This window comes from Coturnix japonica, chromosome 1 (assembly GCF_001577835.2).
Source record: "Coturnix japonica isolate 7356 chromosome 1, Coturnix japonica 2.1, whole genome shotgun sequence".
Taxonomy (NCBI): Eukaryota; Metazoa; Chordata; class Aves; order Galliformes; family Phasianidae; genus Coturnix; species Coturnix japonica.
In genome coordinates, this window is record NC_029516.1 from 46,622,512 (window position 1) to 46,638,902 (window position 16,391).

Below are 16,391 nucleotides of genomic sequence, written 5' to 3' on the forward strand. Positions count from 1 at the left end.
CTCTAGGGTACAGCTCAAGTGTCCGAGAATAGCTGTGGCACGAAGAGACACTTTGTAGAGAAAAATGGAAGGAAGTATTGCCATGGTTCTGTAACAACAGAGCTGTCTGCTCAGCCTTCCCCAGCCCTGCCTGACAGCGTCTTCCTGCTATATCCTAAGGGAGCACAGACCCACTGAGCAGAGCGCACTCCCAGCAGCAGCTCTGCAGATGCTGCTGAACACCCCGTGCTCCTCCAGTCTCAAGTGGTGCCAGGCACTGCATCTCACCGAGCCCATCTTTCCACTCTGCGAGAGAGATGCAGCTCTATCCTGGCTTCATTCCACAAGTGCCAGTCCCGGTCAGTTAAGTTTCAGCTGTCCCTTGCAAGGTGTGGAGCCAGTCAGCACAGCTGCACCAGGCAGCGGATGGGCTCTCTACATCCTCAGGAAGCCACTCTGGCGACACAGACACAAGCAGCAGCATATCCACATATCTGAAAGCAGCCTGTAAGCACTGGAAGGTGTAAGTTGGGACATGCATTGGTGAACATCTGTCATCCAAAAACCTCAGTCACAGGTTAATAATGGGCTAAATCCCAGGAACACACTGGATTCACTTGCAATGCTATGAACTAGGCTTTGATCAGAGATACTGTCTTGCCAGAGGTTCCTTTGTTGTATATCACATCTATCTTAGTGCACTGAGGCTTTGGGTAACACGAAAGCAAAAGATGAGTTGCTGTTTGACAGCTTTAGTCACTGTGCTGCTGTTGGTAAATATACCCAGACAGAAGCGCCAGCTCTAAAAATAAAAGGGACCAGATTCTCCTGAATAACACTCAGCAATGTGGTTTGCTGCAATGCAGCAGCCTCTCGCTTCTTCCATTTCTTTATGGACTTGGTTGCCTCAAACCCTTCAAAACTGAGGGCAGTCGGTTCTGCAGATACTAGTATCAGCAGATAGAGACCAACAGGAGTTGCATATTTAAACTGTGTTGCCTGTAGCCTGCTTGAGTAACAGGATTTTTTAAATGGGAAATGCAACTTTTGAACAGTATGAAGGACAGTAGAAACTCAACCCTCATTCAAACATAACATATAATCCAACAAAGGATAATTACTCCCGACTTCTAAACAGAATCACATATGAAGCCAAGCTGGACTGCCAGGACCCTTCTCTCAGTGGAAATGAATGGAAGGAAGGCATACAAATAAAGCAGATGAAACAGGCATTGTGTAGCTTTGCTGTCACACACAGTTATTTTCTCTTGCATCTGCTGCTTCCACTCAAACCCTGATGTATTTAAAGACATCTGAAAACAGAGAGGGGAGAGGAGGGCTGTGGACATTCAATTCATTCTTTGCATCCTTTTCTCTTCCCCAAAATGTCCTTGATTCCCATTTATAGGACAAGTTTCAACCTTTCTTTCTCTTCCAAGGTCCTGCAGATTTGCCTGGAAGAATCCAAGGTGGCCAGAGAGCTGTGAGAACTAGCACTGAGGTTCACGATATTTACAAGCTTTTAACAACTCAAATACCCTCAGGGATTTTTCCAGAGAAACAACCCCATTACATTATGGGCCAGGACTTGGGCAAAACTTGTGCTGAAATAAAGCAGCCCCCAGTAAGGGCACCTTATCAGATGATCCAAGTTAATGTTAGCTGAGTGCTTAAAAAATAACCTCCCCCTTCCTTTAAAAACACCTTGATTCATTTGGAAACATTTCTATTTCTCAACAGCTAAAAAGAAAGTAAAAAGAAGGGGGAGAAATCAGAGATGCAACCTTCTAGAAAGGCAACTACCGCTCAGGTTTACTCAATGTGGAACAACAGCTAGAAGGAATACCTGGCAGCTGTTACTATATGCTGTGGAACAGCTCATTTTCTCTGTTAACCAGTCCCACAGCCTTCCCTGTTTGCTGCATCCAGTATGTAGGACTAGTCTCCATCTACCTGCAACAGCTTTAGCCGAAGACAGCACAAGCCAACAGCAGCTGCCTGTATTTTGTGATGCAATTATGTTCTCATACAAAGTAGGGGGGGGGGGGAGAGGAAAAAGCGTATCAGTATCTAAATGCTCACCAGGAAAATTCCACTCTTTTATTAGATGTCTTGTTCTTCGCAGAATGGTTTGAGCCGAATGAGTCATCTTATTTAAAGTACAAAAACCTTTTGAGCCACAGGAGATTCCAGAAATGCCAGAACCCTGAGCCTCCCTCCCTCACAGTAAGGAGAATAATCTCCCCCCACCCATTCCTCTGCTCAGGCTGATTGCTGCATCCACGGAATTTTTAGGGTCTCTGGCCCATCTTCTTCAAGGTTCGATTCAGCTGGAATTAGAAGAAAGCAAAACAGTCAGAAAACACACTGATTGGCACACACTACTGTTCCCTTCAGCAGCCCTAATCCAGCATCTCTTCTCCTTTCTCAGCAACCCATTGACAAAAATGCTCTCATGCTGGAGCAGGCAGCATGTGAATCACAAGGGGAATTAGCCAAATTCCCTCCTCCCCTCCAAAAGGACAGCAGAGGAATTAGGGAGAAGTTGCAATGTTCTAACGACGGTACACTAATAGAGAAACCTTCAGCCATCCCCTTGATTCAGGATTTTGCTGCCAAGGCTTCCAACCCACAGAAGCACCTGCTGGGAGAGCAGAGCATTGGCAGCATGTCACCTCCTGGCTGAATGCAATAATCATCCATGCTCCAGAAATCTAAGGCTGCTTTCTAGGCCCTTGGTTATGGGGATATAGACACGCTTTCATTGCACTACTGAGAACTGCCGCAATTATCTAGCGACAAGGGAGTCAGCAACTTCAGAAAGTAAAACCCTCCTCCTCCTTTACAATGAGTTTCAACTGGATGAACACTTCTGACACGCACACAAAAAAAAAACCAACATTCCTCATAAGTGAGCAGCTGCTGCTCAGACCACCTGCCCTTACCCAGTGCCATGCAAAGCTGAGGCACTTTGTCCCAGCAAGGCATAGTACAGCTGTCACACACAGGCATGTTTTCTCCCAGCCATGCGTGGCTCAAAGTCTTTCCCACTTTTCCTACAGAACTATACAGCTGTTCTGCCCAGGCCTCACCTCTTCAAACTTGTGGATCTGGCGGATGAAGAAGTCCCCATAGCGTCGAGCAACCTTTGTGTCTGCAATGTGGATCATGTCCTGGGGAAGGAAGAGCATGAGGTCAGGAAAAGGACTGTGCTACCAGGGGACAGCAAGCACTGCCAAACAGGAGGAGCAACAAAAGGGGCTTCACTCCAGCCCTAGTTCAGCACTGCACACACGCCTGACCTGCACTAGACCTACAGCAAGTATTCAGTTTTCTGTGGGATGCCTTTTGTTTACCTGAGACAGATCCCAAACTCACACTGTATTTATTTCCCACATTCTTTCACTCTACCTATTCCAGCTCTCTGTGCAACAGTTTGACAGTCCCAATCCTAATTCATGCTCTGCTTCCCTCTACCAGCAGCTAAGAGTGGTGCAAACTACTAGGAGTGCTAGGCTGCAGTGCAAAGTCAGTTTGGTTCAGGTACACAAGGAAAACAAAGCACAAATGAGACCTTGCAGGTACAGCTCTGCAACAAGGAGCAATCTGTTTCTCTTATTTGACAGGCAGCAAAAACCTAATAGCTACCACTGGTTTCTTTGACAAATGAATTCTCAGAAGATACTTCTCACTGTGTTGAGCTCCAAGGGCAGGTTGGTGACATGATCATACCTGCACCACTGCTCATCCACTGGCACTTCTATTAATCAGGGCTACAGCTTCATTGTAGGCAGAGAAGTCCTTCACATGGCACAGTAATGTTTCCCACAGATTCAATTATAAGCTGGTGCTGCTTCTTCCAGAATTTCTGGGGTGAAGGAATTTCCTTGTTAGCAAGGAACAGATACCAACCTTGTCAATATAGAAGTCAACTTCAGAGGCAGACTGGAACTCTCCATCCAGGGCAGATATGCCGCTGGTCCATACCAGGTTCTTCATCTTGTGCTTGAAGACAAGCAGCTGGATGCGAAACTCCTGCTCTGTAAGGTCCAAGAAGCCAGCAAGCTTGGCCACGGGCATCGTGGTATAGAGCTTCAGGAAGCTACGGATGGTGGAGAGCTGAGCCTGCTGCTGAACCTCATCAGCAAAGACTTTGAGCTGTTGCAGGAAAGGCTCCTTGTGATAGTTGGGGTGCACGTTGTCATAGTTGGGCACCACAGGGGAGAGGAACTTGGGGCAAGCATAACTGAAGAGCTCCTCATAGACCTGAGCATCACCCTTCTGCATGCGCAGCATCTTATCCCCGTATTTCTCTCGCAGCTGCAGGTGGATGCTCTCATCAATGCGCATAGGGTACATGGTGAGGGCGATGGCAAGGAGGGCGTGCATCTGCTCGTTCTGCTTGTTAATCTGGGACAGAGAGGACAGCCTGTTAGTTTAGCAATGTGCTCAGGACTTACAGTGCGAGAGAAAGCTGCATTTTTCAGAGATGGACCCTTCCTTCATCCTGACAACTGAAGGTCCTGATGCTCAAGGGGGGACAGCGCAAAGAAACAGACAGAATCTGGATAGCCAGAAACAGGTTTGATTGCTTTGGTGCAAGAAAGTGCGGAGGAGCAGGCATAGGGAAGGAACACAGTTTAAGACACACTGTTGAAACAGATCAGTAAGAGGCCAGTGCAGAAAAAAAATGAAAAGGAAGATTCATACGAGTTCAGTCTTCAAAAGCTGTGTAGCTAAACCTTAAACACTACATTATTGAAGTGTCACGGAATGATTTGGTTATGCGAGGGAATTAGAAATGAATCATAAGGATGACAAGGAGACAGCAGCAGCAGAGGGTAAACAAAGCAAAACAATAAACACCAGAGACAGCTTAACTAAAAAGAGACGTGAGCTTTGTTTTACCCATAATAAGTTTAAATAATCTGTGAATGACTGCATGACAATGGAAATATATCTGATAATGGAAGTACGCTGAGATAGGAATGCGACTGAGATGTAAGAATCTTTGGCCAGAGTATCATTTCAGCTGATACCCATTAGCAACAATGCCCACAGGGAAAATGCAAGCGGAGCAGGGACAAGTGCATGGTGAGCAACTAAAAGAATCAGTAACACAGCCAACAGAAAATATTAAAGGTCAGATTATCCCTCAGCTACCAGAAGTACAGGAACATAAGGTCAGACTATTGAACAGAGGTTATCTGATGACAGAGAAGGGACAGGAAAACAGACAGCAGCCTTTTCTTTTTGGAAGCCTATACCCATTGTATTTCTTACCATCTCATACTTGTAGGTTGTCCTCTGAAACATGCTCTTAGTCCTCTGGATGTAGAGGAGGATGTTGGCAAAGACTCGGATGGCATCCTGGTAACGCCGCATCATGAGGTATGCAAAGCCCACATAGTAGTAAGTGGTCACTTGGCACTCAGGCACCCGAGAGTACATGCTCTGAGAAGGATGGAGCAACAGTCAGTCTTAGAGGGGGGACAATCACCTTCAGCCTGAACAGCTTGGCCTTCAGTCCACTCATGCACATCTCAGGATACCTCCCCTCCTCAGACCCATCCCTGCAGTAGCTTCCTCACTGCCTCAATAAGCAGATCATTCTGCCTCCTATGTTTCAGCTTCCTGCAAGCAGAGGACTCTTACATTCCACACAACATAGCTTTGCTCAACCCTCATTCTTGCCAATTCACTCCAAGTCTTGGGCCAAGACTGTGTTGCAGCTGGACTTTTTTTTTTTTTAACCACCTGTCACAAGTAACACCCACATCTATGGCAAACACATGCAAGGTAGGAGTGTGCACAGTGAGAAGAGTCACAAATAACAGAATGAGACACAGACCAAGGTGGGAGCTATGTATCCTTCTAGTACTGTGCTTTCATTTGCAGTTCAAATAATATTCCCCCATTACACAGCCTTGCACAACACAGCAAACTAACTTCCTAAAGAATTGAGCATATGTGCTACAACAGCAACAGTCATTATCATATGGCTTGACTTACTGCCAAAGCTTCAGCTGTGTTTAGCATACACAGCTGTGGAACCAGAGACTTCCTTCAGCTAAACCTATAAACAAACTCCTGACAACTGCAGCAGCTACAAACAGCTCCTCAGCTGAACCATTCATTAATGCAACCTTTCAGAAGCCTAATTGAAAAAAAGCACTTGGAAAACTACAGTGGGATGTTTACAGTATTTCTTATTACCTTCTTGTTGAGCTCAATGTTCTCCAGAACTTTGATTGCTTGGTAGTAATCCCCCAGAAGGGAGTGCAGACGCAGCAGCCCAACCAGACTGAAATAGCCCAGCATCTTGTAGAGGGAGTGACGACCATATTCACCAGCCACGCTTTCAGGATCACCTAGGGAAAAACAACAACAAACCATGATGTTGTCCTCCAAAGGAGCAAAACCTTCTTTCAGCATCTCTTGTATAAGCAAAAGAAGCAAGACCTCCAATGTCATCATCAGCGTTTTTCACGTAAGGTTTAGAGAATCTCTTCCCAGTAAACTCACCCAATTACTAAGGGTTTGATTCAGCTCCCAGACAAAACTAACGGAGCTTAGTCAAATCAAAGCAAGGTAGCACAGACACCAACCTCACCCAGTTATCTCACCTCCGCTTGTATAGACCTCCAGCTGTCGGTTGATGTTGGATTTGTCCACCAGAGAATGCAACACATTAAGGACGCTGTGCACGTTCCAGATCTTGGGGTTGGAACGAAGGAAATCAATTTCTTCCTCAGATTTCTTGGCTGTCTTGCACCGGTACTGGCTGAACGACTGGAACTGTGGGGAAGGAGCAGATGGGATGGTGAGGGGATAGTCTGGAGATGCTACATCTAACTGCACTGAGCTCATGAGTTGTTCACACAACACAGTACAACAAAATACAAGTCACATGGAAAAAAGAGGTTAATTTGAGATCACCTGGCAATTAAGATGGTAAATTATTCCACTATTAAAGCACCTAGAAAATATCTGATATGGTGCAGAGGCAATATGAGAGAAAAGGCCAGAAAACAGAACCAAGATCTCTTTGTCAAACCACAGAGCACTAGAAAACTAGTATGATCTAGTATTTGGGTATATAACAGATTACAATTAGCTGCCTTGTACAAACTAGGTAAAAAAGAAGCTGAGTTTAAATAACAAACCAATCCAAGTCAATGCTAAGCAACAACTGAAATGGAAATATCAGTATCAGTTCAAGACTCCCCAGGTAGCTCTCAGGAACTGAAAATACCTTTACATTTACAACTATGCCTCCTTCGTGACCTATAAATCACAACACTCACCTAAGCTTTTTGATTTGCAGTTAAATATGAACCTCACAAAGAAGACTGAAAATTCAGTAGCATTAGCACAAGGCTACCAAAGATACCTCAAGTCTTAGAGCCACATACCTGGTATATGAATTCATCGATGATATCCCAGAGCCACTGGTTGGGCAGTTCCAAAGGAGCAGGGCCATCAGCATCTGCAGAAGAACATCATTAACAGGTGAGAGGAAGGACAGTGGCAGAATAGAAGGAACAAGAAGTTAAGAAAACCAGAATCTTTGCAAGTTGAAAACCGCAGCAGATGAACAAAGCTTCCAGCAGGAAGTCAATATGTAGCAATGCCTACAAGATGTGCCTTTATTTTTAAAGAATACAAGTGTGTATTGAGTTAACCTCTAAAGCATGACTACTCAACAGCAGTGATTCTCAGAAGGCGTCTATCCCAACCACTCTTTTCTCTGCAAGACAGGCAGGGAAAAGCAAAATGAAGCTGGGAGTTCTCAGCAAGATAGAAAGTGATTATTATTTTCTTCTTTAGGGCATTTCAGAAAGCACTTTAAACTATTTGGGCTTTCTTTGGTTTTAAATGCACAGATGTAAAGTGCTCTTCATCCTGTAAATTTAAACATACGGAAAGCTTACAGACCACTTATCTGCTTGTGATCTATAAATAAATATGTTTTGGTTTATCTCCCTTTCTCTGCCTTAATCCTCTGCATTCGGTCTTCTCCAAAAGTCACAAACCAATGATTAATTGCAGCAACTCACTGAGGATGTAGTTGAAAAGATTGCAGTAGTTGTAGTAAGATTCAAATCTCTGCTCCAGAGTGGGCCCCCCCTGCAGCGAGAAGACATTACAGTCCATTTAGTCTGAAGTACAGCAAAACTAATGGTCCTTTATGGGCAATAGCCTACAAAGGACAGCCAACAGTCAAGGCAATAGATCTGTTTTGGTGACATTAGAGCTGATATTCAACCACCCACCAATCACTAACATCACCCAGAACAAATTAAATTGTCTCACTGTTGTCCAGTAGAAGAAGGCTGCCTTTTCAAGTCCAGGTAGCTTCTAGTACAACTAAGTGATGAAGTCTCATGTGAATAGAATACTTTAAGTCTCCTTTTCCTCCTCTGTGCTGTCCAGACCTAAGAACTGCCTATTAACCTACACAGCTTTTTGTCCTCTTCCCCTCAAGGAAGGTCTTTGTAAATCCCAACAACACAGCTGCTTCTAGACAATCATACCAAAGAATCATAGAATAGCTTGGAAGGGACCCTGCTGTGGACAGGGCCACCAGTTCAGCCCCCATCCAACCTAGCCTTGAACCTCCAGGGATGGGGCACCCACAGCTCTCTGGGCAGCAGTGCCAGTGCCTCACCGCCCTCTGCATAAAGAATAAGTTTTAAATGCTCTAGAAGACCGATAAACACAGGAGGGAATCACTCTTCCTAGAATTATCTTGTGTCACCTGTAGACACCCCATGGGCAGCTTGGGAACCTCCTACAAAATAACTCAAGCAACCAGTTTCACCTGTTCAGGCAAGTCTTTGATTTAGGAACTTCAAAAAGACTCCTGCATTAACCCATTTCTCCACCCTGTGGTCCAAACCAAAACTGCAATTATTACTCATTCACCATGTAAGTCACACACCTGTCCTGCTTCTTTCTTACAGCCAAGAACTACTCTGATTTTCCTACTGACTTCAAATTAGCCTTTTTAAGGGAAAGAAGCATGGTTTGTTGTTGTTGTTTTTTTAATAGACCATTATTCCTTCTGTCTTCTTCTCCTGTATCCTCTGTGGTGCCAGTTTCTTCCTATCCACAAAACACTCTGACCCCGTATGGTCTTTCAATTACAAGTAACTCAAACTCCTCTTGTGACACCCCCTCATACACCTGCTAGCCTGAAGAAGAAATAAAGAGTCATGAAGAAACACACAAAACTGACCTGTAAGTCATGCAGTTATACAGCTCTAACAGAGAGAAAATTCAGCTATTTCTAACTCGACCCATACCTCCTAAATCTATTCAATATTGTTTTGCAAAACTTTGGAACCACTGATGCTTTAACAGCAGTGCAACTTGTTCACTTTGATGGCAGAAGAACCAAGCGCAACTAAAAGACACAGAGCAAATACTCACGCTGACTTTGGCGTAGATATGCCTATAATACAGCTCCTTGTACAGGATGAGGAAAACTGCATCTGGAAGAGATGAGAGAACTGGATATCAGCAAACCATGAAGCTTAGGCAACTGGATCTCTGAGGCACCGGTGATGTTCCTACTGCCACAGTTACAAGGACAAGTAAAAGAGGATGCTCATTCATCTGACTTTCTGATAGGCATCTACAGAAGGAGCTGCCATAGCAAAGATGAGTGATTCATAAAAACCACATGCCAGCTCCCTAACACATCAAAAGTAATTTAGTTCCTTCATTCTCCTGTAAGGAAAACAGAGTGGAAAAGAAATGCTTACCATTTCCAACCTGTGGGGCAATGGCCTCTGCCTCTGGCCATGGGGTGTTCTTGAAAAACCTTTCTGTTAGCTTTGTCCAGCTGAAAGATAAGACGTGGGGTATGAGAAAACATCCCTGAGCATCACAGAGCTGCAGTTAGAAACCACAGTACAAAGGGCTTGGACTTGATAGGACACTGTCTCCCTTCAAAACTGGTGTTACTAAGGAATTAGAATGGCAAACAAAGCAGTTAAAAAACTGACCATAGAATGGCTTGGGTTGGAAAGAACCTTAAAGATCATCTAGTTTGCATCAGTATTACCGACAACTAAATCAGCTACCAGACTGAGTTGCCCTGGGTCCTATCCAACCCGGCCTTGAACACTTCTAAGGACTGGGCATCCAGAACCTCTCTGGGCTGCTCCAATGCCTCAACAGCCTCACAGTGAAAAACTATCACATCTAATTTTAGTTTTCAACTGTTGCCCTTGTCCTATCACTATCTGCCCATGTAAAAAAGCCGAGTTCCCTCCTGTGGGTAAGCTCCCTTCAAGTACTGGAAGGCTGCAATGAGGTCTCCAGGCTGAACAAGCCCAGCTCCCATCCTTTCTTCACAGAAGAGGTACTCCAGAGGTGGCCTTCCCCTGGACCCACTCCAACAGCTCTACATCTTTCTCATACCGGGGGCCCGGGGCCTTTAAGTATGGGAGGTTTTAAGCAGTGAGAATGCAAGGACAGCCCCGCACCTGTTCTCATAGATGTCCTGGATCTCATACACCTTCTGGTCAATGACATCGCTGGAGACTCGGCTGGCCTGCAGCTCGTACACCTTCTGGTCGATGAGGTCGGACACGGTCTTGTGGAAGTACTGGATGAAGTTCTTGATGACCTCGGGGATCACCTGGTACGTCTGCTGCTCGTACTGCCGCTCGTAGGCCAGATCCTGCTTCGGGTCTCCTGAAGGGAAAGAGGCGGGTTGTAAGCCCGAGGCCTACAGCCCCCACCCCGCGGGGCGGCCCGCACCGCGCACTCACCCGTGTGCATATCATAGTCGTTGGAGTAGGCGTACGGGTCGTAGGCGGCCTGTGAAGACACGATGCGGGGATGTTACCGCGACGAGCACGAACCGGACCCACAAACCCCCCCCCATCCCCGCAGCCCGCCCCCCGCTCGCACATCGTTGTCGTAGTCCTCCCCCGGGTAGGCCATGGCGCGGCGCGGGGCCTGGGCAGGCAGGAAGAGGAGGTGGGACCAAGCGGCACGCTCCGGAAGGCCGGCCGAATTTGTTTAGTCTCTCTATTGGTTAAAATAACTGCTTGTCTTCAGAGGCTTTTCTCTCTGATTGCAGAGTCCGCCTGCCCGTCTGCACTATGTCAGCGACGACCCTTCCCGCCCCTCCCCTCACACCCCGTACCGCCCGGCCCGGCCCGTGAGGGAATGGAGGCCGAGTCTGCTGCGGGGACGGAGTCGGAGTCCGCTCTGGGAGCCGGGATGGCGCTGGGAGGGGCGGCGGGGGAAGCCTCCCTCGGCTACCTGCACGTCCTGTGGCAGCGAGAGGAACCTGCCGGCAAGATCCCGGCCCGCCGCCTGCGCAGGGCCGCCCGCATCCACCGTCGCCTGGGGCCTACGGGCAAGGAGAGCCACGGTGAGCGGGAGCGGGTTCCCCCTTCCTCCCCTGCCCCCTTCCTCCTCCGTGCTTCACACTAATGGCTTTCTTTCCTCCCCAGCCCTGAAGAGGCTGCGTGAGGCTGCCAATGGCAACGACCTGGACACAGGTGAGACTTCAACCTGACGTGAAGCCACTTCCTGGAAAGGCAGTTTGTTCAAAGCTCTTTGTTTCAGCAGAGGACGAGGAGAAGGAAGGTGCAGGTAGTTTGCAGGAATCTTCCTTTAGTTGCTGAAGATCTAGAAGTTGCTTCTCTTGAGCCTTTTGTTCCGTTCTCTGAGCAGAGTGAGACTGATTGTTATATTGATTTTTTCACTGTATTGGGTCCAGCTGCCTCAGGCTAGATTAGCAATCAGCTGTTATTCCAGCTTTTTGGTACGTAACTTTTGCCCACTCATCAGCTCTGTGACTCTCTTGACTTCCATGTACTGTAGATCAGCTGGGTTTTGATCCTAAGCATTCATCAGCAATACTGGCATATGTCATTTGCCCCCTGTCGTGGTTCCTCCTTTGTCTGTTATCAGACCATGTTGTGAACAATCGGAAATAGACGGGATTTGTAACAACCCCTGGCATTACAGGATGGGGTGATGTTGTACCCTCCAGCTTTACAGTACACCTTGTTTCATGAACTGATGGATGCATTCATCTGTGAGCTCTGACCTTGTGCAGGGTCCATACTTACCTGCAGAAGAGCTGGTAGCATCACCCCTTTCTGATCAGGTGTCCCTTCAACTTACCTGCATCCTTTTCTTTCTTGGCACTGCCAGTGCAGCAACTGCTGGAGGATGGAACTGACCCCTGTGCTGCGGATGACAAAGGCCGGACAGCCCTGCACTTTGCCTCCTGCAATGGCAATGATCACATTGGTGAGTGGGAAGGGGATCTTCAGTCATCCATTTTCCATTTACTGTCTGCATAAGCTGGACAGAAACATCCCTTCTGCAGCCTGCAAGCTGCCACATGGACTAGTGGGTCAGCAGCGCACTGCTAAATGACCTTTCTTACGCCATTAAGGTGCTGTCAGTGGGGCAGAGGAAAGGAATTAACGTGTATCTGTGTTATTGCTTCCAGTACAACTGCTTCTGGATCACGGGGCTGACCCAAATCAGAGAGATGGGCTGGGAAACACCCCTTTACATTTGGGTAAGTGCCAGTCAGATGAGCTTTGCATGCAGAGAAATGAGGTGACCGCTGCATTTTATTTGTCCTCTGCATCTTCCTTTTTCCTCTTGCATCACACTATGCATCCCCAGCTTTAATGACTTAGGATTCTTAGCATTTTATTCACATCACCCCTCAGGAGAACTTAAAGGTCAGAGTTAGAGAAAATCCATTTCCCTCCCTCTGCCCATCCTGAGGAGCACGAGATGCATAACAAAAGTATCCAAGCTTGAGCATGAGTTATACTTAATGGTGGAGCTGTTCCTCTTTTTTATGGCAGAAAAACCTTTGTTTTGTATGGCAGAAACTCCATTGTTGTTTGCTAATACCTCTGAGTTGTGTGTCCTGTGTTTTCCCTCCCCAGCTGCCTGCACGAACCATGTTCCCGTCATCACCACGTTGCTGCGCGGAGGTAACGTTTCCTCTATAACAATTACTTCCTGGCCCTTTCCTGCCCTGCTCCTGTCAATGTGCCCCAGGAACACCAAGTCTTAAAGACCTCTCTTTCTGCCCTTACTCATGCATTTGCAGGGGCCAGAGTCGATGCCTTGGATCGAGCTGGCAGAACCCCGCTGCACCTCGCTAAGTCAAAGCTAAACATCTTACAGGAAGGAATCTCCCACAGCCTGGAGGCAGTTCGCCTTGAAGTGAAACAGGTAACAGAAACAGCCCCATGTTCTGGTAAGGCTCTGCAGCTTCTGACAGCCTCCTGTGTCCTTTCAGTCAAGGATCATTTAGCAGTTGTTTTAATTACCTATCTCCAGGCTTTCAGCTTATCCAGGGAAAGTTGGGCTTTTTCCTTTTGTTTTCAGATACATTGATTATTTTTTCCAACTACTGCTTTCGATTTTTGTGTGACCTCTTGGCTGTGGTAGGCCAAGCATTGAATGTCTTCTCACACCATATGGAGCTCTCTCTTTTCTTCAGCAATCAATACCACAGATACCCTGTAGCAGGAGAGGGACCACAGCATGGAGTAGTTGCCATGACACACATTTCAGCTGGGACTCTATTTTGTGGCGTGTTCTCGGTGCAGTCTGCAGTGCTCTCATATGTGGGGACATGGGAGAGAAAAGCAGTCATGATGCTGCCTCACATACATGAGGTGTGGGCATTACTTCAGGAGCCATAGAGCAGCCATTAGGGTTTTTATTCTTTGTGCACAAGCAGATCCTGCAGGATTGGGAAATCCCTGCTGCTTTTCTATGGGTCATGTACTCAGCCACGTACCTCAGCATCAGGTCTGTGCTTGGCAGTTCAGCTGTTCTTCCTAAAAGCATCCTACCCTGATTCTGCTGTCTGATGGTTTCCTCTTCTTCCTGATGGCTTCAGATTATCCAGATGTTGCGGGAATACCTGGACCGTCTAGGGAGGCACGAGCAAAAGGAACAGCTGGATGATCTCTGCTCTAAGCTACAGATGACCAGCACAAAGGAGCAGGTAGGTAGTGCTGAGCTACTGTGACTCACCTATTTCTGCTGTGACTTGTGTGTTCAGGAGAATTCAGCTACATAAACGAGGTGACATTGAAGACATGCTTGTGGGTGTGTTGTTGCTGGGTGAAGCAGCCAGGATAGATGATGACTCCTTTGTTTGGAATTCAAAATGCAGAGTGTTACTGTGCCTGGCAGCTTAGCAGAGAAAGCTGAAGATCAGATCGATTGAGGGCGCAAACATTTTAAGGCCAGAACAAGTATTCATTGTTGAGTTCTGGGTAATGTGTGAACGCACTTCTATTTAAGGGCTGGCTGTATTGCCTGAGGTAGAATTCAAGCATCCTGAGGAAGGGGCAGAAGCTCCTTTTGCCTTAGATCAGGACTTTTTTGAGCATGATTGTGCAACCAGGAGTTGTTGTACTGGGCATTACTGGTGATCCTGGTGGAAGAGTAGTCCTTGCCGCATGGGGGTTTCTTCTGTGGCGGTGGGCAGCTGTGTTCCTGTTCCTGATGGCCAACTGTTTCCTTCTGACAGGTGGATGAGGTTACAGACCTTCTGGCCAGTTTCACATCACTCAGCCTGCAGATGCAGATGGAGAAGAGGTAACAGGCTTCCAAGTCATCTCTGTGATCCTGAAGGAGAAGCCTTAGAGAAGAAGGCCTACATCTCTGAATAGACTTTGCAAGCCCTCATGGTGCTGCCACGGTTGCCTCATGAGGAGGCAGTAAGATTTGGACAAGAGAGTAATAATAGACTGACACTGAATAGGGTACCCGTTCCACAGCAGAGGTATCCTGCCTTCTCCACAGCACTCCAGTTCAATGTAGGTGGTGGCTAATGCCATGGATAATTGCCAGCATCACAGATCTATCTGCTTGCAACAGGCATCTTTTGCCACCACAGCAGTATTGAACTGTTTGCTGCTTGGGGGGGTGGGAAGTGGGTGTTTTGGACAATGGAAGGCATTGTGCTATAGGAATAACATGTCCTTAATTTTGTGTGCTAGCAGCTGAGCAAACATATTGCCTTAAGAAGCATGCACTGAGATTTAATCCTAAACTTCCCCAGAGCCTGCAGGGTATCTGGCAGGTCAGGTGTGGGATACAGTGCTTTTAATCAGACTAACAGGTTCCACTGGGCCTGACACTGCTGAAAGTCAATGCTTAAATCTTAGAGTGAAACACTTGTGAAGAATACCCAGGTAGGCATCAGCCCAGAGCTACCTTGATGCAATGATGAGGGTTAGGGTATGACTTCATCCTAGAGCAGTTTTAGGCATACATCTAAATTTTATTTGTAGGGGAAAAAAAAGCACCAAGCTCATCCTAAATGATTTTTCTGTTTCCCACTACTGGCTGTTTCGGGCCAGAGGTCCAGTAGCAACAGAAGGTGCCCCCACATCGTTGGGCTGGGGTGGAGGTGGATATGTGGCTGCCTTAGTAGAACCAAACCCCGAACTGACCTGATGCCCAATGTGTATTTCCTGCTCCATGGTCTGAATTTCAGCCTGAGGAATGAGTAACGACCTCTGCTGGGAGCCCGGAGTAATGCAGCTATGGAGGATGCAGGGAGTCGCCCTTGCTGCTGTCTGTGATTAGTAACAGACGTGGTAGTTTTGCTTTGAAGCAGTAATCTGTGAAATCTTGGAGATGGAACAGGTTGCCCAAGGAGGCTGTGGATGCCCCGTCCCTGGAGGCATTCAAGGCCAGGCTGGATGTGGCTCTGGGCAGCCTGGTCTGGTGGTTGGTGACCCTGCACACAGCAGGGGGGTTGAAACCGTGTGATCATTGTGGTCCTTTTCAACCCAGGCCATGCTATGATTCTATGATAATACACGTTGTTCTAGGTGTGCTGGAAGCTGTGCCAGCTGGGGCTGTCACTGTGAGTGCTGGTACTCTGTTATGATGTGCTGGATGGAAAGGATTCTGAGGGGGTGGGAGACAATCTGACCTTTTTGTATTTCAAACTTCAATAAAATCCTGTCAGCCTTTTTTGAACTCCCTGTCCAGTTCTCTCTTTTCAGAGCAGCTCATTCCTCTTTACTGACGTTCCAGGCCGTGGGCACAGCATCGGGTTCGGTAACTGCTACTCCCAATTGCAGTGCTGAAATTGGATGTGACAACACAGAAGTGTTTGAATTCAAACACCGGCCTGTTTGCAGACCAGAGTACACAGCTGCTGACTCACCTTCTAATCTCAGCTCCCGCAGCCAAGAAATCCAAACTTAAAATCTAGTTAGTTGCTGTGTTAGCTGTGTACAAACAGAGGGGAAGAGAACCTCGGGGGACTGCATCTAGCTGGGAAGTGACATGCTTTGTGCCCACAAAAGTGGCTGTGCTGTGAAGAGCTGTTGCTCCCCATCTCCTCAGCCCCTTAATGTGTGGGCAGGGGGCTT

General features: G+C 47.1%; 2 protein-coding genes across 2 annotated transcripts; one reads left to right on the plus strand and one right to left on the minus strand.

The window, feature by feature from the left end:
• Positions 1-2,050: 2,050 nt before the first annotated feature.
• On the minus strand, positions 2,051-11,030 carry EIF3L (eukaryotic translation initiation factor 3 subunit L). The gene is made up of 13 exons (XM_015862888.2): positions 10,906-11,030; positions 10,764-10,812; positions 10,476-10,686; positions 9,750-9,829; positions 9,415-9,476; positions 8,040-8,109; positions 7,395-7,468; positions 6,606-6,777; positions 6,196-6,350; positions 5,263-5,433; positions 3,892-4,389; positions 3,072-3,152; positions 2,051-2,309 (listed from the first exon to the last, which is right to left on the minus strand). The coding sequence occupies exons 1-13, from the start codon at positions 10,936-10,938 to the stop codon at positions 2,271-2,273; spliced, it is 1,695 nt and encodes a 564-aa protein (XP_015718374.1). The 5' UTR covers positions 10,939-11,030; the 3' UTR covers positions 2,051-2,270.
• Positions 11,031-11,048: 18 nt separating this feature from the next.
• ANKRD54 (ankyrin repeat domain 54) lies at positions 11,049-15,993 on the plus strand. The gene is made up of 8 exons (XM_015862901.1): positions 11,049-11,374; positions 11,457-11,504; positions 12,166-12,264; positions 12,470-12,541; positions 12,924-12,971; positions 13,091-13,215; positions 13,892-13,999; positions 14,531-15,993. The coding sequence occupies exons 1-8, from the start codon at positions 11,167-11,169 to the stop codon at positions 14,600-14,602; spliced, it is 780 nt and encodes a 259-aa protein (XP_015718387.1). The 5' UTR covers positions 11,049-11,166; the 3' UTR covers positions 14,603-15,993.
• Positions 15,994-16,391: the final 398 nt, after the last annotated feature.